Consider the following 22,982-nt stretch of genomic DNA (forward strand, 5'->3'; position numbering starts at 1 on the left):
ATATATTATGTGTTTGCACTACAGATTTCCTCTAAAAGATAACATGAAGATAATGGAGGGTAACAACAAAAGAAACCATGTCTTGAAATTGTCATTTGGTAATAAATTTTGTAGGTGAACGAATGAAAGAGAAAAGACTGTGTCTTTAAGGCAGTAAACTTTGTAATATACGTCGTTAAAAAAAACAGTTTCCATTTTCCCTTTTTTTCTGCTTCTTCCTCCTGTAGTGAGTGTTAAAGAGATTGCACATGTTACATACTTTCAGCCATTTTAAGGACTTTTTCTAGTTAAAACTAAAGTTTCGGTGGGGTTCCTACTCAAACAAAATAAGGTAGAAAACACAAAGACTTAGAGCTCGCTTTCACCTCCTAGGGCAGTGGTGGCGAACCTATGGCACTGGTGCCAGAGGTGGCACTCAAAGCCCTTTCTGTGGGCACCCAAGCCTTCACCCCAACACAGAGTTTGCCAGTTAGGACTCAAGGCTTTCTCCTGTGATACAATATAGCCCAGAAAGTGCCAAGCTCAGCCATCCGTGGATGCCAGGACTACAGGAGGAGCGAGAAGGTGTGAATAGAGATGGATTGTCATTGGATCTCCTGCTCTGGGTCCCCTGATTCTTCCTCTTCAGGGGACCCTGGTGGGAAGCTACAATCCAAATTTCTCCATCATCTTCCTATTGTATTGGTGAACTCAGGACGCTAATACTATTAAAACCTGTGAAACAGCAGAGATCAATAAGTTACTGCTTAAATTGTCATATTGGCACTTTGCGACATATAAATGGGTTTTGGTTGTAGCTTGGGCGCTCTATCTCCAAAAGGTCCACCAACACTGTCCTAGGGGAAGGTATCCAGGTGAACACCTGGGTGGTTTCCGTATTCGAATACGGAATAGTATTAGACTCCTTTGTGTAAAATTACCTAATAGTGTTAGGTTTCCTAGGTCAGGACACCCAATAGTAGTTGCTACTTTTCTACTTAAAATGCCTTATGATTTTCTATATAAGTGTCTTGGTGCCAAAAATAAACAAAGTTTTTGTATTGAGTTAATCTTCAGTAATCTTTTCTGTGTTACTCACCCCATTCCAGTGCTGGAAACAAAGACTCTTATAATTTGAAAATCACCTTGCAACGCGGACGGAGGCGGTTGATAGCCTTGTGTATCCAATGATCCTTATGGTCATCTTTTACATGAGCAGTGTATCTGTAAGGTGTCTGGGGTCCATTCACTTCAGAAAAATAAGGATAGTATCTTAAACTTTTTACATACCTAAATAATATGATAATGATGATTCAGCTCTGTAAAGAGTTAAGTCATTAGACACTTTTTTGGGGTTCCTTTATATCTTAGCTGTTAGTGGATACAGGACAGAAAGCTGATTTATATAGCCTGCTTAACTAAGGAAGAAAGGCAGAGGGAAAGGAAGGACACATAAATATTTAATAAAGTATATTACAAAGTTTACTATTATCATATGCTAATAAAAAAATTAGAGAGTAAGTGGCAGTCAGGTACTCCTAATTAAAAGATCATCACCAAGTGTGACCACCTCTATAAAAGAAGACATAGAACATACTGTGAGTAGATAAATATGTGTGTATAAAAGCAAGTGTATGTAAGTATATAAAATCCATAAATGTGTATACTGTAGCTGTATATATTGCGTGTATATACTGTTTGTGTGCGTATATATACATACATTATATATATATATATATATATATATATATATACAGTCAGAGGTCGCATTAACGCCTCACCAAGCGTCATAGACGCATGATGAGGCGCCATTACTCCCCAAAATAATTGCCATGCGTCAAAGTACGCTTGGCAATTATTCCTTGTAGCGCACAGGCGGAGCGGTCCGGCGCGCTCGTTGGTGTCTCTGCTGCTGAGCGGGATGTTCTGTCAGTGTGAGCTGAGAGGCGGCACTCACACACGGCATCTCGTGCTCCTCGCTGCTGTCTGCTGCCTTGGCGGTGGACCCATGCGGGGGAGTGATTTGCGGAGGTCCGGAGCATGAGTGGCGTCTGCAGATCCTCCTCCAGGAGCTGAACGCCGCCATATACATCAGTGACCTGGCAGTGGGGCTGCAGGGGCTTAGAGTGCACCAGACTGAGCTGGAGCTGCGGGTGAGACATCCACCATAGATTGCACCTCTGCAAATACTTATGCCTAGCACAGCTGTGGCTTTGTTACTATTGTATCCTATAAACCAAATTCATTCACTTCTCCTAGACAATTGTAGCGAACCCTCAGCTGTGGGAAGTGTTAACGCTCACAAAAAGGGTTAGGGACACTCATAACCTTTCCTGTGGTTGTGTGGGCAGCTCTTTCATGATTTTTCACAGCTGAGGGTTTGTTACAAGTGTCAGTGGTTCTTTGGAAGCAGCAGGAATCCCATCTACAATACAGAACAATGTGACAAACCCTCAGATCTGACTTTTTATGTTGAGATTGTTGGACATCAGTTTTATCCACATGGTTTTATAAGTAGAAAAAGATCTGATGTTGCAATAGAACTACCACTCTTATCCTGCTCAGGTCTTGCTGGGAGTTGTAGTTCTTCCCATATCTTGGACAAGGCTAATCCTTTTTCTTGAGGACTTTGGTCCTGTACATTGCTGAGATGGTCATATGGATTAACCCCTTAAGGACCAGGCCCTTTTTAGTTTTTGCGTTTTTATTTTTCACTCCCCACCTTCAAAGATCTATAACTTTTTTATTTTTCCGTGTACAGAGCTATGTGATGGCTTATTTTCTGCGTAACAAATTGCACTTCGTAGTGATGGTATTAAATATTCCATGCCGTGTACTGGGAAGCGGGGAAAAAAATTCTAAATGCAGTGAAAATGATGAAAAAACACATTTGCGCCATTTCTTGTGGGCTTGGTTTTTACAGCTTTCACTGTGAGCCCCAAATGACAGGTCTCTTTCATTCATTGGGTCAATACGATCACGAGGATACCAAATTTGGATAGGTTTTATAATGTTTTCATACATTTACAAAAATTAAAACCTCCTGTACAGAAAAAAAATTCTTCATTTTGCCGTGTTCTTGCGCTAATAACTTTTTCATACTTTGGTGTATGAAGCTGTGAGTGGTGTCATTTTTTGCGACTTCTGATGACGTTTTCAATGCTTCTATTTTTAGGACTGTGCGACCTTTTGATCACTTTTTATAGAATTTTTTCTATTTTTCAAAATGGCAAAAAAATGCCATTTGCGACTTCGGGCGCTATTTTCCGCTACGGGGTTAAACGCAGTGAAAAACGGTTATTATATTTTGATCGGGCATTTTCGGACGCGGCGATACCTAACGAGTGTGATTTTTACTGTTTATTTATATTTATATCAGTTCTAGGGAAAGGGGGGTGATTTGAATTTTTATGTTTTTTTAATATAATTTTTTTGTTTTTACCTCTTTTTATTTTTTTTACTATTTTTCAGACTCCCTAGGGTACTTTAACCCTAGGTTGTCTGATTGATCCTACCATATACTGCCATACTACAGTATGGCAGTATATGGGGATTTTGCATACCATCTATTACAATGTGCAGATCGCACATTGTAATAGATAGCCTCGATCATGACAGCCTGGGATCTTTGTGTGATCCCAGGCTGTCATGGCAACAGATCGCCGCTCCCCGGTGATGTCACGGGGAGTGACGATCGGAGCCAAGATGGCGGCGCCCACGCGCCGCCGGCTCTTTAATGCCGCCGGCAGCTTTGCCGGCGGCGATCAAAGGGTTAACAGGGTGTTAGCGACGGGCGTTTGCTTCATTATGAAGCAAATGCCCGGTGAGTATGAAGAGGGCTCAGCCCGTGAGCCCTCTTCATAGTCTCCCATGCGCAGTAAGACGTAAGGGTACGTCTTATTGCGCTATGGGGTTAATGTATGTGATATATAGAGCGTCTATATGCCAAGGTCCTAATCAGAGGCCGCATTTTCGCCTCACCAAGCGTCATAAACGCATAATGGGGCGTCATTACTCCCAAAAATCCCCTGTAGCGCACAGGCTGAGCAGGACACAGGATGCAGTCTCTTCAACACCGATAACAAAGTTTCTTTCACATTGCTGATGTTAAGCATCGTGTAAGGGGCTTTGTTATTGGATGCCCTTCTACCATGCAGGCTATTAGTTGTGTATTGAACACAGCTAATAAAGTCTATTGTATAAAAGGAATCTGTAGTCATAGTATGGTCCACTGCCCAGATTTGCTAGTAAGAAAGGGTAGTACAGTGCTATGTTGTATCTGTAATGATTTTCTTGCTATTCATCTATTAACACTGTATATGCCTAGTGTCAGGGAAATATCCCTTTATCTCGATGTGATGGTGGTCCAAATCATTGTATAGTACGAGCTGCTCGGTGAATCACTCAGACCTTCACATGTTGTTTGAGAAGATTCCAATTTATTTAGGTTGCAGACAGTTTTTATAGGTTCTTGAGACAAAGGAGCCTATTGACCCTAACCCACATTCCAATAGCCAACAGGATGTAACTGAAAGATGATCAGTGTCCTTGGGGGGATGGTGCTATTCATAGGGATCTTTTCTATCAATAGAGCCAAAAATCTTTGTATAGATACATGATAGAAGAACAGATTCAGATAATGGATTAGATTCCCTCACAATTCCTCCCTTTTTGTGAATAATTTCAGGTACTGCTCAGGTGGTACATTGACATGTGCTAGTCACACATCCAGGACTTATCTAACCCCTTCACCTGCTTCCCTCCTGAGCATCCTGAACATTATATCACAACACAATTAATTCGGTCCTAATATTAATGGTAGGTTCTCTACACTCTCTTGGCCAAATTGTACATAAGTATAACCACTCCCTCTGTAGAATTAGGTGTATACCTAGGTTGATATCGCACAACCCTTGGTTTCCTTCCCAACGGTTTTACAACAAGCCAGATTACTACTCTTATGCAGATATAAACAAATACACATAACAAAATGATTCGAAATATTGCTTGCAAAACTCCCATGAGCCACCCAAAAATACCCTTAAACCAATTGGCGGGGTTTAAGGATGCGAATGTGTCAGATCACCAGCTGTCCTTATTACTATCATGCTCCTTGAGCCATCGATCTCTAAAATCAGCAATTTTTGCTAAATTCTTCTTAATTTGCATGTTGCCTTGAGGATCGATGTAATGACAACATGTTGGCCCTATGACTTGACACATGCCACCCTGGGACGCAGTGATGTAATCTAAAACTAATGTATGTTGGTTGGTTACCACAATTAACTGTCTCTGGATGACATTTGTCTTATTCACAGCCCCCAAAATCTGAAAAATTTGTTGATCTAGATAATCTGTGGCTTCTACCAATTTATCCCACATCTGCATTATCATAGGATAAATAAAAAGTGTGCTGAAGATTGTGTTAGCTGTTCCCATCTCCACCACATGTGGGCGTCCGTCTGGTCTAGGAAGATTATCTGCTTTTCTCTTGTGTAATGTGTGCTTGGGAATAAGATTTACATTTACATTGGTATGGGGGACAATAAAAGTGGCAGGAGTAAGGCGAGCCAGTGTACAAACTCCTGTAAAATTGCTAGGAAGCCATTTATAAGCCCGATGGCCACATACAACATATATGTTTTTCGGTACTCCAACGACAGTGCCATTAAAAAGCTCTGCTACCCATCTGACTAGCATGTTCACCTTCAGGATTTGAAAGGAAACCTGCAAATCCAACAATCTTTGGGTAATACATCATCTCTCATATCTTTTAAAAGGACTTGGTGATGCTTAATGAGCAAGTTATCCCAATCCCCGCTCAACATCTCGTTGAAAGTTCTTCCAAGGGGTAATATCAATAGTATCTTAAGTAATATTAACATTTGGAGATACAGATTCATCTTCATGAGCAGCTGGATTCAATAGTCTTTTGCAATGGCTGGCGTGAATCCAATTAGGCTTCCCTTGTAACCTCACGGAAGTAGATGTGGTCAGAAGGACTTGAAATGGTCCTTCAAAACGTGGCTCAAGGCTTTTTCTCACATGTCGCTTCAAGACCACCCAATCTCCAGGTTGTAGATTATGTGATCCTCCTACTGCATCATGGTCTGGAATAGAAGCAAAAACTTGTTTATGCACCATAGCTAGATGTTTTTGCAGGGCTTGGACGTATCCTGTCAATTCTCCATGGTACATATGTAAAACTTGTGGAAAATATAAGCCCATTCTAGGAGCAGATCCAAAGAGAATCTCAAAAGGTGAGAGGCCTGTTTTCCTGTTGGGAGTGTACCTTATAGAAAATAAGGCCAAAGGAAGACAATCAACCCAGTTCTTCCCTGTCTCTTCCATGGCTTTCTGAATTTTTAACTTAAGAGCCCCATTTAACCTCTCCACCTTCCCACTACTCTGTGGATGATAGGGGGTACGGAAGGCCTGTTCAATCCCAAGTGCTCCCATTACCTCCCTCATCACCTCCCCTGTAAAGTGGGAACCTCTATCACTCTCTATGGTCTCTGGAATCCCAAATCTACAGACTAGCTCCCTCATTAATTTCTGTGCTGTGTTTTTTTGCTGTGGCTTTTGTCACAGGATAGGCTTCAGGCCACCCAGAAAAGAGGTCCACACACACAAGTACATATTCATAGCTACTTACCTTTGGTAGCTGTATATAGTCAATCTGCAACCTCTGGAAGGGGTAAAGCGGCTTTGGAGTGTATATATGAGGGTCTTCACTACTCTCCCTACATTGTACTAGGTACATATAAACATACTTGTGTAAATGGACAGTAGCAAAAGTGAATCTAAGTGATACTCAATACTTATCCACCACGGAGCATATAGAGTCTTAGCCTGGTGTCTCACCCTGTGGGTGCACTGAACCATCATAGGGTAAAGGGCCCTTGGCAGACATTGCTTGTCAGCTTTTTGCCATAGTCCACCCTCCGCCTCTTGGGCCCCTATTTTGCTACAATCTTGTTTCTCACCTTCTGGAGCCTGTTTTTGTAAAGTCTGAAGTATAGACAAATCTACTGGGCCAGCGAGGGTCACGGACTGTACTGATCCAGGCTCCTTTCCCCTAGGCTTTCCGGTAACCAGTATGGTCACTTCATGAGCTTTATAGGTTTTACCTTCTAGGATGGACCTTTATGTAACACTAAGGCCTCTATCAGCTATTTCAAAGTCTCATAGTTGTTGATGAACTTACTATATGAGGTTAGGAATCATAAGGAATCCCAAAAGACTCACATTCTTCCCCTCTGCCACTTTACACTCCTCCATCAGTGCCTTCACCTCCGCCTCCTGTACAGACAGGTAGGTCAGGAGTGGTTCTGGTTCTGTTACCTCATGTTGTGTGACCGCTGCACATCTGATGTAGAATAAACCTCATTCCTGGTTTCTAAAGCCATCTACAAAAAACTCAAAATGCAGATTAATGACATATTAAAAGGTAACTGGTTCATTAATCATTAAGTTAATAGAAAACTTTAAATACAACCCGTCTACCTCATGTCTCCCCCCTTTGAATCTAGCGAAAATAGTGGAGCTGGATTCAATGTAATAAAGAGGGCACATTGTAACCAAGGTTTCTAGTCATGAAGAGGTGAAATAGGACTATCAGGATAGTCCAAAACTACTACAGAAGCTTTTTATACGTAGGCAGCAGTAGGATACAAAACCAAGAAGGATCCAGGTTGTCATGTGACACACGATCAGCAGCTTCCGGCCTGTTTCCTCTCCTCTGAGGTGCTTGGCTTAAACTTAAATGAGAACAATAAAAAGTGAACAATATATTCCAGAAAAACACAGTTTTGGGACCAATGCCGATGTATCAATGCTGTATAATAGGAGACACACAGCATACAAATTCCTTAGATCTTATTATAACCTATACAGTCATACTGGGGTCACATACTTGGGACATATACTGGGGGCACATACTGGGGACACATACTGGGGTCACATACTGGGGGCACATAGTGAGGGACAGTGTTACTGAGCAGAAGCATCACTAGAGACAGTGACGTAGGAGGCTTCTAGAGATGTTATAACTTCTGCTTAAAAAGCTCCTAATAATAATCTCAGTCATAGCTGCTGAATAGGACTAATAGTGTAGGGATCATAGGGTTATCATGAACACACATTCTCTTTGTTCCTTTCTTCTCTTAACATTCCAACATGTGCTCCCCCCTCCCCCCCCTCCTGTGTTCACTGAGACAAGGGGGGGAGGCAGCCCCCTCCTTCTCCCTGTGGTGTCTGTAGTACTACGTGTCCCAGCATACCAAGAGAACAAAGAAAGAATCCAACACACCATTTGTAACATCTAAGTTCACTCCATCATCCTACACAAATTGCAAAAACTTTTTTGACCACACCCTTCAAACTTTTAGGTGTATTATAAAGTTTTACACTACATGTCTGATGTTTTTAAACATAAATCACAGGATTTCTCAGGTCCAAACCTACAATGAACAATGTCCACAATTGTGTGCTGTGCTTTCCTCACATCTGGTAACTGATGAAATACCATTAGCACTATACATGATATAGACAAAACACATATTTATATCTTTGCCATTATCTGCAGGACTGTATAAAGTAATAAACTCATAAAACATCTACAGTATCTGGCAAGGGTCAGCTCAGGGAACCCAATTTGGACTGCACAACCGTCCAGGAGCTCTCCCCACAGAAGACCAAAATCTGTAACAAATATGTTACTACCCGGGTTTTTGGACTTTGTAGTTCTGAGAGGTGACTCTTAGATAAGCAGGCACAGTCTCCTACATTTATTCCCTGGGTACTATATCTTAGTTGTCCTCTAAAGTTACAGCAATACAGCTAAATACAGCTGAGCGGACTGTGAGATGCAAATCCAAAGATCTTTAGGCAATGCATCATTCCCCATACCACTGGTCTACTAAAGTATATCAAAGTGAGAAACATCTGCCCCCTACAGGAGAAACATCTGAACGCTACTTCTTTGTCCTGTTGGAGCCCGCACTTTTTCAAATCTAGTCTTGACCGGATATATTCCAGTGTGGGGGTTGGGTCTAGGTGCCACATTGCATGCACATGTCTCCGCCAGTCTGTTTCTTTGTTTCCATACATCAATTCATCCACCATTTTAGGGTGGAGGCCGAAATTTTTCTGAATGTTGTCTTTTGTCTGTCCAACGTTTTTGTCCGTCATCGTCATAACACTCATACAACACACAATTTCCTATGGCTGTTTCTTTATAACCTCCTCTGGTCACTTCCTCTGTAACTTTCTTCTATCCACTTACAATTTCCATCATATCATTATCATTATGCTACCAGCCTTTGTTCTTTTAAGAACCTTTCCATTTACCAACATACAAACAACCATCTTTTTGATATCCTTGTCCTTTTCCAAAATTTTCTGACATCCATGTACAGCTTTTTTTTTTTTTTTTTTTTTTTTAATCATTCAAGATCCGTACGTCTGGTTTTCCCTCTGAATTGCCTCTCATCCTACCTAGCAATTTTTTCCATCATTTTCCTATATTATATCTCTAGTGCCGGCACACACTCGCAGTCCCCCACTCTTCCTTAGGGCAGTTTTAACCACTTCTAATTCTAAAATTTTTTTTTTTTTTTTTTTTTAAACCGTTTGCCCGTCAAGAGATGACTGCAGTCTCCTTCCATGAAACAGCTCTGGAACCTACCACACAAAATAAATTTATAAAGCCTGACTGTCCAAACTCAGTCTACTTTGTCTCAAGCGAATTACGTTCCAAAAAGCAGCTCGCCTTGGAGACTCTTTAGGTAGGGGCAATTCCTAGCACGTTCTTAAAACCAGTACAATACAGTATCACAATAGCGCTATCAAACACACATGTACAAACTCACACAATACCCATATACACTACCACACATCACATGGAGTTTTCAAATAAACTAACAAGATTCTTTGGACTGGGCAATATAGGCATGCAACTCACCGGATGTGGGAAATCCAAACTAGGAGCGACAGAGCAATTTTGTAAGAAAAAGCTTCTTACCTTTTTGTGCAGCTGCATGGTCTGTCTGTCCTGAAAGGATGATCCCTAAATTCTCCGGTAGGCATCATGCAAACCCAGGTCCCTGTTCGAGCGCCATGTTTTGTCAGGGAAATATCCCTTTATCTCGATGTGATGGTGGTCCAAATCATTGTATAGTACGAGCTGCTCGGTGAATCACTCAGACCTTCACATGTTGTTTGAGAAGATTCCAATTTATTTAGGTTGCAGACAGTTTTTATAGGTTCTTGAGACAAAGGAGCCTATTGACCCTAACCCACATTCCAATAGCCAACAGGATGTAACTGAAAGATGATCAGTGTCCTTGGGGGGATGGTGCTATTCATAGGGATCTTTTCTATCAATAGAGCCAAAAATCTTTGTATAGATACATGATAGAAGAACAGATTCAGATAATGGATTAGATTCCCTCACACTAGGAGTTATTTATATGTATTGCTGAAAATTTTATACTCCTCCTCGGCTAAAAATACTCCTCAAAAATGGTGAAAGGAGTATTATTACTCTTCTGGTAAAAAGTTAGTGCGACCTCTGTATACAGTGTGTCCATACTGTATGTGTGTATACAGTGTAAATATTCTATGTGTGTGTATATGCTGTGTGTATATATTGTACAAAATATATTGTACATTATATATATACATATAGTATATATATATATATATATAGTGTATATACTCTATGCATGTGTATATTATGTATATGGTTGTATATATTGTATGTGTGTATGCTGTATCTGAAAGTGCTCCGTCCTGCATGGATTTCAAATTTTAAAAAACCTCCCCTTTTTCCCCATTTCTCCCCGCCGCTTACCCCCTCAGGACGTCATACATGTCTGCCCCGCTCCTCACTGGCCACTCCCATGGGACTAGGTCACAGACCAGCATACAGAAAGGTAAACTTTGATCTAACGCAGTGATGGCGAACCTTTTAGCGACCGAGTGCCCAAACTACAACCTTATTTATTGTGAGGTGCCAACCAAAAGTTAAAGCAGTAACTTATTGCTCCCTCTTCTTCAACAACTTTCAATCATATTGGCCTCCTGAGGACAGCAACACAGTAGAAAGATGAAAAATTTGCTTCATTTTAGCTTCTATCTAGTGTCCCTCAGTACACAGAGAAACGTGGGTCCAGCAGGAGGTCCCCCAAAGATAATTCGGCCCTGTCTACTCATCTCTCCCTCTTCCTACAGTTCTAAGTAGAGAAGTAAGTATCGAAATATGTCTGAAAGTAGCATCTTTTAAGTGGCTTGGAACTGCAGGAAGATTCTTTGAGTCCTGTCTGTTGTGCTGGAGCGATGGCCCGGGTGCCCATAGAAAGGACTCTGAGTGCCGCCTCTGGCACCCGTGCCATAGGTTCGCCATCGCTGATCTAACATATCTTTTCGGAAAAAGACAGTTTTACTATAAAAACTCTTTGTCGATGTGTACACTATTGTCTATGGAGACATGGGGGAGCCAGAAAAAGGGCACCTGATGACAGGTTCCCTTTAAGTCAGGGGTGGCCTGTATTAAGATAATTGGCAATATGTATCTAACATCCATTCACATGTGCCATACGTTATTAGTTCCTTTGACCTATGACATCCTAAAATACATGGTGAGAAATAAATACACTATTTTACGGTTTTTAGCTGCATCCAAACTGCACTGTGTGAATACTTTACATGATAGTGTCAAGATAACTCAGGTTTTTCCTATTGCCTTTGGAGGTGTAGGAAATAAAATAAAAAGAAAACAATATCTGTTATTTTACATAATGAACTCTAAATGTTGTGTGTTTTATTCATGGTCTGCTGCGAGGATGGTAGAATATTAGTCTGAGACAAGTGACAATGGCAACACCCAGACTCCTGAGAATCAGACCCCTTAGAGGCACCGTGCTTATAATAAAACCATCTGCAATGCAGGGGACTTAGAAAAGATCACCTGGATACAAGAAAGAGAGAAAAGAGGGAAAGTTACATGATAGAAAGATAGACAGATAGATAGATAGATAGATAAGAGATGGATAGATAGATAGATAGATAGATAGATAGTGTCGAAAGAGATTAGATGGATAGATAATAGATATGTCATATCAGTAGATAGATTGTAGATAGATTATTGGATTTTCTGCATGTAAATCTGTGCCGAAAACTTGGCTTAATGTTGACTACATATATTCACCCTTAGGAACATCAAAGTTGACAGCCTTAATGGGGATTAAGAAATAAAATATGTAACATGCCCAAAATATTTATCGCCAGAAGAAACCTATAAAGCTAACTGCACACAATGGGGGCCATTTATGAAGACTGCAGTTTTGTGAGCATCTTTTTTTACATGACGATCTACGGCAAAGGAAAATCCGCAAGAAATCCACCAACAAACTTGGTGTTGATGCAAATTTCATGCAGATTTTTCCAGGAAATGATTCACAGGTGAGAAAAAGGGGTTAAAACTGTGAGTATAAAATCCAGAGGAAGAATCTCATTGCAAAAAATACAAATGTTAATGAAATACACGTGTAAAAAAGACGTATGTGCTCTATGTACACAACTTTGATTTCCATTCGCCTGTATTCACGTAGTGCAACCAAAGCACATGTTTTGCCACCATCTTTGGATATTCACAGCAAATTTCTGTGGGTTTGCTGTGATTATGTCAAATTGATGCAATAATTGATGATTTATGCAATTTCCTTATTGAATGTGCATCAATTCCAAGATATTTAGATGTATATGACTGAATTCATGTCAGAAAAATGGTGCACCCATTATAGAGAATGAAACTACTAAGCTTAGTTTAATAGTGTAACTGTAATATATACTCAAGGCCTACATAAAAACATTGAAAACCTAGTGCAAAAGTAAGGTTGCCATATTGCATATAACAACCAATTGCAATACAGCTCTCATTGTTCTAAAGCCCTTTGGGAAATAAAAGCTGCAACTTGATTGGTCGCTGTAACAAAACTCTAAAATTCATACATAATGATTGTATCTCTTACCTGTCCGCGTAACTGGAGCTACACCTCCATTTTTGTAGTGACATGTCACCAATAGTATTCTATATAAAGTGAACTAAAGTTTTACTTGCAATATAATTCCAATGTTATAATCTAGAAAATACATTTCACGGCCACATGTGAATACTGTTTATCAGCTCAGGAGTGTTTTTTGGTCTTCTACAAAATGGCCGCCGCTCCCTGTGGTAGATTAATGACGTCACGGAGCGCTCTAGTGACCGGCTTCTCCCAGCTGTGAAGCTGCTTAGTAAGAGACATGCCGGGGAGCTGAGCTTGTGTCTCATCATGATAAAGAGACAGGAGGAGGCGGACAGGACCATCTACGTGGGGAATCTGGACTGTAACGTCAGAGAAGAGATCCTGTACGAGCTCTTCCTGCAGGTACCGGGCCAGTTTTTTTTTAAATTTTTATTTATGTATTTGCAGGGGTTAACTATAGAGTATCAATTCCCATGCTACTTTAATAGAACTTAGTTCATAATAATACGTTGTAATGTCCCTCCCACCGTAGATGCAGTAGATGCATTGAATTTGCAAAAAAAAAGTTTAAAAAAATTGGTCCGATTCTGTGTTTATAGTGTAAAGTAACAAAAGTACAAAAAATATATATTTTTATTATATGTTTGCATTAAAGTACTAACTTCCTCTAATGTTATTCACTATCAAAATCAAAAGACGAGGGGGCACTGTCTCCGTCTGGAGAAAACAAGGTTTAATCACCAGAGGCGACAGGGATTTTTATACTATGAGAACGGTCAATCTGTGGAATAGCCTGCCTCAGGCGCTGGTCACAGCAGGGACAGCAGAGAGCTACAAGAAGGGTCTAGATGCCTTTTTACACCTAAATAACATTGACGCTTATGTTATATAGAATGGTTTCCCAGAAATCCCTTCCTCATCCAATCCCTTCCCTTCCTTGGTTGAACTTGATGGACAAGTGTCTTTTTTCAACTGTATACACTATGATACTAAGATAATATAAAGATAATGGAGGAAATTGTAATTTGGTAATTAATTTTGTAGCAGTGCATACAATAATATTCAGTGGGGGGGGACTTTTTTTGGTCCTCAACGTATATTTACCATAATTGATATAAAAATCTGATTAATACAGCCGCCTGAGATTCACATGAGCTGAGGTTTCCTCTGTACAGTCAAGGTTTTAGCTATATTATGCTCTGCTTTATAAATTTGCTGTACAGACCTTCCTCTGTCTATCTTTATCTCCTACTGCAGATAAAGGGACCTCGGCATACAGAATATTTATTTGATGTAAAAAATCTGATTAATACAGCCATCTGAGATTGACATAACTTGATGCTACCATTGCAAAGAGGTTTCTCCTGTACTTTCAAGCTATATTATGTTCTGCTTTATACATTTGCTGAATAGGCCCTCCTCTATCTATCCTTATCTCTTACTGCCCTATTAAAGGGGTTGGCCACTTTATCTCATGTTTTTTTTGTAATGTGTGTGATGACAAGATATTAAATTATTTACCGATGTACATCTATTGAAGGTTGCCGGCACTGATAAAAACTTTACTGGTGGGCTGGAGGGACTGTGAAAAAGAATAAACTTACTTCCCTCAGTGTTCCTGGCATCCTGCGCCGCCGTCCATCGATCAATTCCGTGCCCCTGTTTGTTTACAGGATTGATCAAAGGATTGTGGTGCAGGACGCCAGGAGCACTGAGGGAAGTAAGTTTTTATTAATGTCGGACAACCCCTTTAAATTTTCTGCACCCATCTCTTGACATGTTAAGTGAAGCCTGTCTTTTACCTCATGAGCCAGAGATTTCTGTCCATAAAAGGGATACAGAAGGAGGGTCATGTGATCTCTAACTGTCCATGAGCAATCACCCTGCCAGGACCTTATGATAGCATTCATGAATATAAGATTAAGGTCCTGGCAGGGCGATTGTTTATGGACAGTTAGAGATCACATGGATTTTATGGACAGGAATCTCTGGGTGATGATATAAAAGACAGGAGGCTTCACTTTACATATCAAGAAAGCGGAGCAGAACTATTAATAGATGTGTATTGGTAATTTAGCTAATATCCTGTCCCCCCACACCTGCACATAATAAATCATGAGATAAAGTGGTTAACCCCTTTAAGTAGATTTGAGATGCTCTAAAGGTCTTTTCCACACTGCGCTCCTGACATTGGCGGGTAATCGCGTTGCTAAGATAACCACCTGATGCTCAGTATTATGTGTGGGTCCTATAGTAATTATGCAATTAGAAAAGGCCCTCGGGGCAGCTTTTTATTAAAAATAGAAAAAAAAACACACATCTCCGGGGGGGGGGGGGTTCTGAATCCAGTGGTGAGTCTCTGGGGCATCTGGTCCCATAGAATTGACATTGATAACGTCACATATGTTGTATGGGTGATGGCTGAGATGGTCGCTGGCTTCAGTGGTCAGTGTCCCCCATTGTCAATGGCCTAAAGCCTTGTACACACACGACCGTATATGTGGGCTCTAGCCCGTGGCCCCCATGGACTGTAGATCAGAACTGTAAGTCCCATCCCCGGCACTGCGATGCATTCATCAAGTCGGACCTGATCGACTGACTGCAGACTCTGGGCTGACACTGCCATAATAGTCATCGCTAGTTTAGGAATCTACAGACCCGTAATTAGAAACTATTTAGGATTACGTGACATTTATTGCTGGATATCATTACTCAGAATCCTTTGAAGCACTCTGGTCATTAAACCTCTGTATAGACGCCCATTAAACCAGTGTCATCAAGCGCAATTAAAGGGATTGACCCAAAGATCACACAGTAAGAGACCACTCACCTGTATGCTCCAGGCCAGATAATTCTCTATATGACTTATTGATACATACAGGAGGCAAACATTGAGGAAACTGTAACCTTTTGGCCACCTTAAACTTATAGGAGATGTATGCATAGTGGGGAAACCCCTTTAAAGGAAATCTACGAACCAAAATTAAGCATGGGATACTTACTCATAGATCCAGACAATGTGTTAACCTTGTTATCCATGGCCTCCTTCCTTCTAAAATTATAATCATTTTTAATTATGCTAATGAGCCCTGGGGGTGTTACCCGAGCAGCTTCAGCGGCTGTTACACTGTGCCGAAGCACTTGCTTCCCCCCCCCCCCCCCCCCACTGTGTAAGATTACATCAGGCAGCAGAAGGGGGGATGCTGAGGGAGAAGGGGGGCTCTGGTAATACCTCCAAGAGCCCTTCAAGTTCATAAGAAGAATCTTTAAAAGTTGATTTTAGAAGTAAGGAGGTCATTAGTAACAAATATAAGAAGATTCAACAGTCCCGGTGCCTGGATCTATTATGTGTCAGTGTCCCTGGTTTATCATGATGGATTTTGATGGTAGATTTCCTTTAAAGTGCATTGATATAAATTACTAGGGTGCACAGTCCTTGTGTTTCATCCAGCGAGCCAGGCCCCGTAATGTGACTTGTAAGGACTTTTTGGACTCATGTCTTAGAAATGGGATCCGTAATGTTTAGGGCACTTTCTGTCAACTGTGGTAAGTCCAAGAATCACAGATCAAGTGTCCTGTTTCACGGAGGAACCATATGACATGGCTCCTTGCTTCATAATAATATCTGTGATATATGATGCAAGGAATCCCTGCTTCCCTACAGAACAACCTTGCTGTACTACAATCATGATTACAAGTATGACTAAACTGCTGATTAGTGGACGACGTCCTCCTATGTCACCATGATGCACAGAGTCCCATCCCTGTCAGTGTTTGTGTGGGATTCATGGACTCCCCCCTAGAAGTCTGAAACTGCCCCCAGGGTTCTTTTAGATGAGCATGTCCATTGTGTGTTCTCAAAAAAACACATCCATTTTCAGTCTGCATTGTATTCCCTGCAAAAAAAAAATATATATGGTTGTCAGAAATTGGAGCAAAGGGGAGCAGTATCTGCAGTGATGGAACAGAGGATCATTAAATGGATGCACTTTGTTCTTGGATCCATTGAATTCTATATCTTCTTGTTTGCCAACTCTTAATAATATATTACTTTTACCAAAATATCCAAGTGTTACCTGCAGACTCTGTGTTGCCTAAGGTTGTTGTCCACCGCAATGAATGACCTGTAGGTTGTGTGTGGATGTATAGACTGTAAACCATCTGCTGAGATCCATAGAAGAAGCTACATAAGTGTCGTGTTATTGTATGGGAATCCTCCGGGTGAGTTTTATATAGTAACAGGGTAATAGCTGCCAATAGTAATTGCCCCCTCTGGGATCCTTGTAGCAGCAGCTGAATCTCATTACCACTCAGTATATAGGAGACCCCTGCCAGCAGTACACATGATGTATACAACAATCCCTTTCTTCTCTCCTAGGCCGGACCCCTGACCAAAGTGACTATAGCGAAGGATAAAGAAGGGAATCTGAAATCCTTTGGTTTTGTCTGCTACAAACACACAGAATCCGTGCCTTACGCCATATCCTTACTCAATGGCATCCGCTTATTCGGGAGACCCATCAAACTCCAGTATCGATTTGGTAGGTTTCTGGGTTTTCTGTTGTATTTTCATAGATCAGCCCTGAATAAAATTGGGGGAGATTTATCAAAACTGTTGTAGCTGCTCAGGGTGACCAATCAGAACACAGCTTTAATTGTACCACTGCGGTTTATAAAATGAAAGCTGAGCTCCGATTGGTTGCCAAGAGCAACTAGAACAGTTCTGCTCTTAGAAAGTTTTGATAAATGAGGCCTGTTGAGGGGTAATAAAAATCTCTAAAAATGTGAGGTTTTTATGAAAACTTCCTCTTTTTAAGTACTAAAACACAAGCAGTCAGCAGCCACGTACTAAGCGCCTTTTATGCTTCTAAGGAAGACTCGATAAAAGAAAAAGCTACGATGGCAATGTTCTGGGAAGAAATCAGCGGCGTCTTAAAGAGTGAAGCTGACGAAGGGGTTTGTCTTCAGAGATGTCTATACGTACAGCATCAAAGGGGTTACTGAAGAGAAACTGTGATAACTAGAAATAATTACTATAGAAGCCCAAAGCATGAGAGAGTGCGGAGGAGGTAATCGTCTGTCTTCCAGGAATCATGTACTGATTCCCATTTCCCTCTTAAAGGGATTGTCCCAAGTTAGCAAGTTATCCCCAATCCACAGGGCCGCCACTAGGAGTTTTGGGGCCCCTGACTGACATGTCACTTCATAGTGTGTGATCGGACCTGCACGGACCGGATTCTGCCCGCTCCACTACTGTGGGAGAAGAGGAGCTGAGTGGGAGCGTCAGAAGGTGAGTAATGATTTTATTTAGACACGCACAGTGCCGATGGAGGGCCGGGAGTTTGACTGCAGCTTGGACTCCATCTAGTGGTCGGACCTGGGCCTGCAGTCTGAAGAATACCCCCATAATGGCGGCCATGCCTATCCACAATGAGTCCCACTATCTATGAGGGGCTGGAGATACCCCATTGTTCTCCAATTTCCAACTCTCCCATAGTATTGAATGGAGCGGCCATACGCTCACTCATCCTGCAGCTGCATTCTCATGATCATTAGGGCTTCCAACATTCGGACCCTAACCAATTAGCTTATTTTCATCTATATTATGCATAGGGGATAACTAACTGACTTGGGGCAACCCCTTTTAAAGGAAATCTACCATCAAAATCCATCATGATAAACCAGGGACACTTATAGAATCAGGCACCGTGACTGTGGTAATCTTGTATTTGTTATCCTTTGCCTCCTTCCTTGTAAAATAAAGTTATGCTACTGAGCCTAAAGGGCTTCTGGGGGTATTACTAGAGAGCCTCTCTGTGCTGTAGCATTACAGGCTGATACACGGTCTTGCCCTACCCGCTGCTCCCCCAGCACTTTCTCCTCCCTGGAAAATTATATTGGGACAGGACCAGGAGGCACCCTGCTACTCTGTAGTGACCTTGCCAGATTTCTCCCCTACAGGGGAGCAAAGCTGCACTGACCCTGTATCGTTCCTTCCCTTTCCCTGTCCCAGTTTGGAAAACCAACAGCCCCTAGAGCAGTGATGGCAAACTTTATAGACACTGAGTGCCCAAACTACAACCAAAACCCACGTATTTTTTGCAAAGTGCCAATGCGACAATTTAAGCAGTAACTTATTACTACCTGCTCTTTCACCTGAGAACACCAATACAGTAGAAAGAAGGAGAAGAAGATTGGATTGGATCATTGTAACTTCCTTCTGGGCTGCCTGGGACTGTAAGAGGCCTTGTGTCCTGTCTGGCAAACTCTACCCTCGGGTGATGGCAAGGGTGCCCATATAGAGGGCTCTGAGTGCCACCTCTGGCACCCGTGCCATAGGTTCGCCACCACTGCCCTAGAGAGTCTCCAGCCACCTCCATCAGAGCAGACCTGTCAATGTGAACTGTGGTTCAGATTCCCATATAAAATAGTGGGAGGCAAAGTTGGGGTTTCTTATTTTGACTGAGAAATTTCAAAGTCTTTACGACCTGGAACAACAGTGGCGATGGTGGAGTTGACCTTGAAACACATCTCTGTGTAGACTGTAGAGATTTTTTCATGTCTGTCGGTTTTCATTCATTACCAGCGCAGTTTATAATGTGATGTAACTTGTGCTTTTCCTCTAGGTAGTTCTTATTCTGGTGAAGCAAGCAATGTCTCCCAGGGACCCGATAATGTGTTTGTGGCAAACCAAGCAGTCAATGGGTGAGGCTTTACTTAAGACGTGTGATATTCATGACCTATGATGTCTTATCAGCGAGGTCCGGGTGCCGGCTCCTACTCCTCTCCTCATACTGAGGTGCGGGTGCCGGCTCCTACTCACTCCTTCAGCTCCACCTCCTCTCCTCATACTGAGGTGCGGGTGCCTGCTCCTACTCACTCCTTCAGCTCCGCCTCCTCTCCTCATACTGAGGTCCGGGTGCCGGCTCCTACTCACTCCTTCAGCTCCGCCTCCTCTCCTCATACTGAGGTCCGGGTGCCGGCTCCTACTCACTCCTTCAGCTCTGCCTTCTCTCCTCATACTGAGGTCCGGGTGCCTGCTCCTACTCACTCCTTCAGCTCCGCCTTCTCTCCTCATACTGAGGTCCGGGTGCCTGCTCCTACTCACTCCTTCAGCTCCGCCTCCTCTCCTCATACTGAGGTCCGGGTGCCTGCTCCTATTCACTCCTTCAGCTCTTCCTCCTCTCCTCATACTGAGGTCCGGGTGCCTGCTCCTACTCACTCCTTCAGCTCCGCCTCCTCTCCTCATACTGAGGTCCGGGTGCCGGCTCCTACTCACTCCTTCAGCTCCGCCTCCTCTCCTCATACTGAGTTCTGGGTGCTTGCTCCGCCTCCTCTCCTCATACTGAGGTCTGGGTGCTTGCTCCTACTCACTCCTTTAGCTCCGCCTCCTCTCCTCAGACTGCAGTCAAGTCAGTTTGAGGAGGAGGAGCAGCTGTCAGATAAAAGCTGTTACCCGAGCACCTGTCCAAAGCGCCCATATAACATGATATTGTGTATATTTATCAGCACAGTGTAGTACTAGTACTACTCCTATCTTATATATTTGTTTTTTCTTTGGGGAAATAAGAGGCCCACCTTTTGAAACCTGTGCACTTGGCTCACCAATTCTCTAAAGTGGCCCTTTTCTGGAAAAGCGATTGGAATTACTGTCTTCTCTATAGAGTCCAGAGCATCTCAAACATTCATAGAGTAATTAATGCTAAATGACGTAGTGTATTTTTTGGACTATAAATTTGCACACAAAGTGTGAAATTTTACTCACAGATTTTGTTGCAGAAAATCTGCAGTGTAATTCAGACATCCATCTACATCCATCCAGTAACACACACAGAGCTCTGCTATATCCGCTCATTCATTTACACACACAGCTTTGCCATATCCATTGGTTCACACACACACACAGCCTGCTATATCTCTCAATTTATTCATTCTCAGAACACACACACACACACACACACACACCTTTGCTGTACCCAGTCACACATACAGCTCTTCTCAATTTTTTTTTTTTTTTTCTACAATCTATTCACCAAACAAACAATATGGGTTCCTAATCCCCAGTGGACCCTGTTATGGTGAATGCAATTTTTAGGTCCCCACTGGTTAATTTTAAGCCATTGGGGAGCAGCACAATAGGCGCCTGTCTGCAGGTGTGAACATGACCTTAGATTGACATTGGCGAATGAACTTGTCACTAAATTTAATTACATTTTTTTTAGGATGCCTATAATGGGGGAACCGTATACACCTGGTTTTCCTGTGCCTTACATGGACAATGGATACTTCTCAGAGGCCTTTTTCCATTTTCAAGGCATGGTAAGTGACGATGTGGTAAGTGGTCGCTATCAATGCCATTTCTGTTCAAGTCTAGGGAGTTACAGAAATAGTAGAGGACAGAAGGGTGCAGCTGATTCTGTAACTTCCAGAATGGACTTGATGTGTATGTGAATATAACCCTATTATTTCCCCCTTTAGATGAACCCATTTTTGGCTTTCCCACCCCCACCGTTTGGCGCTGCAGTTCCAGAACCTCCGCCCTGCAGGACGATGCATCCGTGGATCCAGGAAACCGCACCCCCATATGTGGAAGCCACAGAAAATGGCAGTGCCGGCCCCAGTACTGAGGCACAAGATACAAAGCTCTTAAGTGACCATAAAACTAACTCCAGAAAGGCCAAAAAGCGAAGGAGAGAAACTGAGACCAGCGATAACGACGCCAATAACAAAAAGACTGCAAAGAAATCCAAGTCTTCCCATAAACACAAAAAGCGCAAGAAGTCTAAGCGGAGGAAAGAGTGAATCCTTCCACCAGAGCCGTACATCACTGGGTGTATGGCCCGGAGCGGTTACTTGTTGCTTCACATTTAGAAACCTTATTTACATGCACTGCCAAATTCTAGAGTCTTCAGAAGGCAATTCCGAATTTTTTTGCACTTTATTTAGAAATTGGCTGCAAGACGGTGACTGGTTACTATAGACGAGTATCGCGGTCACAGGCGTCCGTTTACAGTTCTTTTGGTAATGCTGTGTTCATGAAATATTACTTAGTAATAAAGCTCTGAACTATAACTGTACATAGCGTCCTTTCTGCAGGCAGCATGTTATACAGCAGGAGGAGCTGAGCAGATTGTACATAGTGTCCTATCTGCAGGCAGCATGTTATACAGCAGGAGGAGCTGAGCAGATAGGACACAATGTACAATCTGTAGGCAGCATGTTATAGAGCAGGAGGAGCTGAGCAGATTGTACATAGTGTCCTATCTGCAGGCAGCATGTTATACAGCAGGAGGAGCTGAGCAGATAGGACACAATGTACAATCTGTAGGCAGCATGTTATAGAGCAGGAGGAGCTGAGCAGATTGTACATAGTGTCCTATCTGCAGGCAGCATGTTATACAGCAGGAGGAGCTGAGCAGATTGTACATAGTGTCCTATCTGCAGGCAGCATGTTATACAGCAGGAGGAGCTGAGCAGATAGGACACAATGTACAATCTGTAGGCAGCATGTTATACAGCAGGAGGAGCTGAGCAGATTGTACATAGTGTCCTATCTGCAGGCAGCATGTTATAGAGCAGGAAGTGCTGAGCAGATTGTACATAGTGTCCTATCTGAGGGCAGCATCAAAAGGTCATATATGTCCTACAATTGTATCAATGAAAACGCTCTCTCATCCAGCAAAAATGACACCTTAAACAGCTCTGTACATTACGGGAGGCTAAATACGATGATGCAAAACAAGGGGATTAACACATATTAAAAAACTATACAAATGTATAGTCTCTATGAGGGCACTGACCCAAAGAATAAAGGGGAGGTGACACCTGGACCAGACAGTAGCAAGAAGAAGTAAGACTGGGTGTGTTTTTTTTTTTTTTGCCAATTTCACCACATTTGGAATTTTTGCCTTCTTCCAAGTACATGGCGCTGTATGTGAAATGGCACCACTAGAAAGTACAGTGTGTCCCAGA

General features: G+C 42.2%; 2 protein-coding genes across 2 annotated transcripts in view; one reads left to right on the forward strand and one right to left on the reverse strand.

Moving 5' to 3' along the window:
* LOC140119481 (stomatin-like) overlaps positions 1-13,199 on the reverse strand; it is a 44,292-nt gene extending 31,093 nt beyond the window's left edge. Inside the window, exon 1 of the mRNA XM_072138560.1 lies at positions 13,014-13,199. Within this exon, the coding sequence (XP_071994661.1) occupies positions 13,014-13,057 (44 nt within the window). The 5' untranslated portion in view covers positions 13,058-13,199. The remainder of the gene's footprint in view (positions 1-13,013) is intronic.
* A 19-nt stretch (positions 13,200-13,218) lies between these two features.
* Positions 13,219-22,080, forward strand: RBM11 (RNA binding motif protein 11). Its single transcript, XM_072138561.1, has 5 exons — positions 13,219-13,412; positions 17,389-17,551; positions 19,637-19,715; positions 21,233-21,329; positions 21,489-22,080. The coding sequence occupies exons 1-5, from the start codon at positions 13,317-13,319 to the stop codon at positions 21,810-21,812; spliced, it is 759 nt and encodes a 252-aa protein (XP_071994662.1). The 5' UTR covers positions 13,219-13,316; the 3' UTR covers positions 21,813-22,080.
* Positions 22,081-22,982: the final 902 nt, after the last annotated feature.

This window comes from Engystomops pustulosus, chromosome 2 (assembly GCF_040894005.1).
Source record: "Engystomops pustulosus chromosome 2, aEngPut4.maternal, whole genome shotgun sequence".
Taxonomy (NCBI): Eukaryota; Metazoa; Chordata; class Amphibia; order Anura; family Leptodactylidae; genus Engystomops; species Engystomops pustulosus.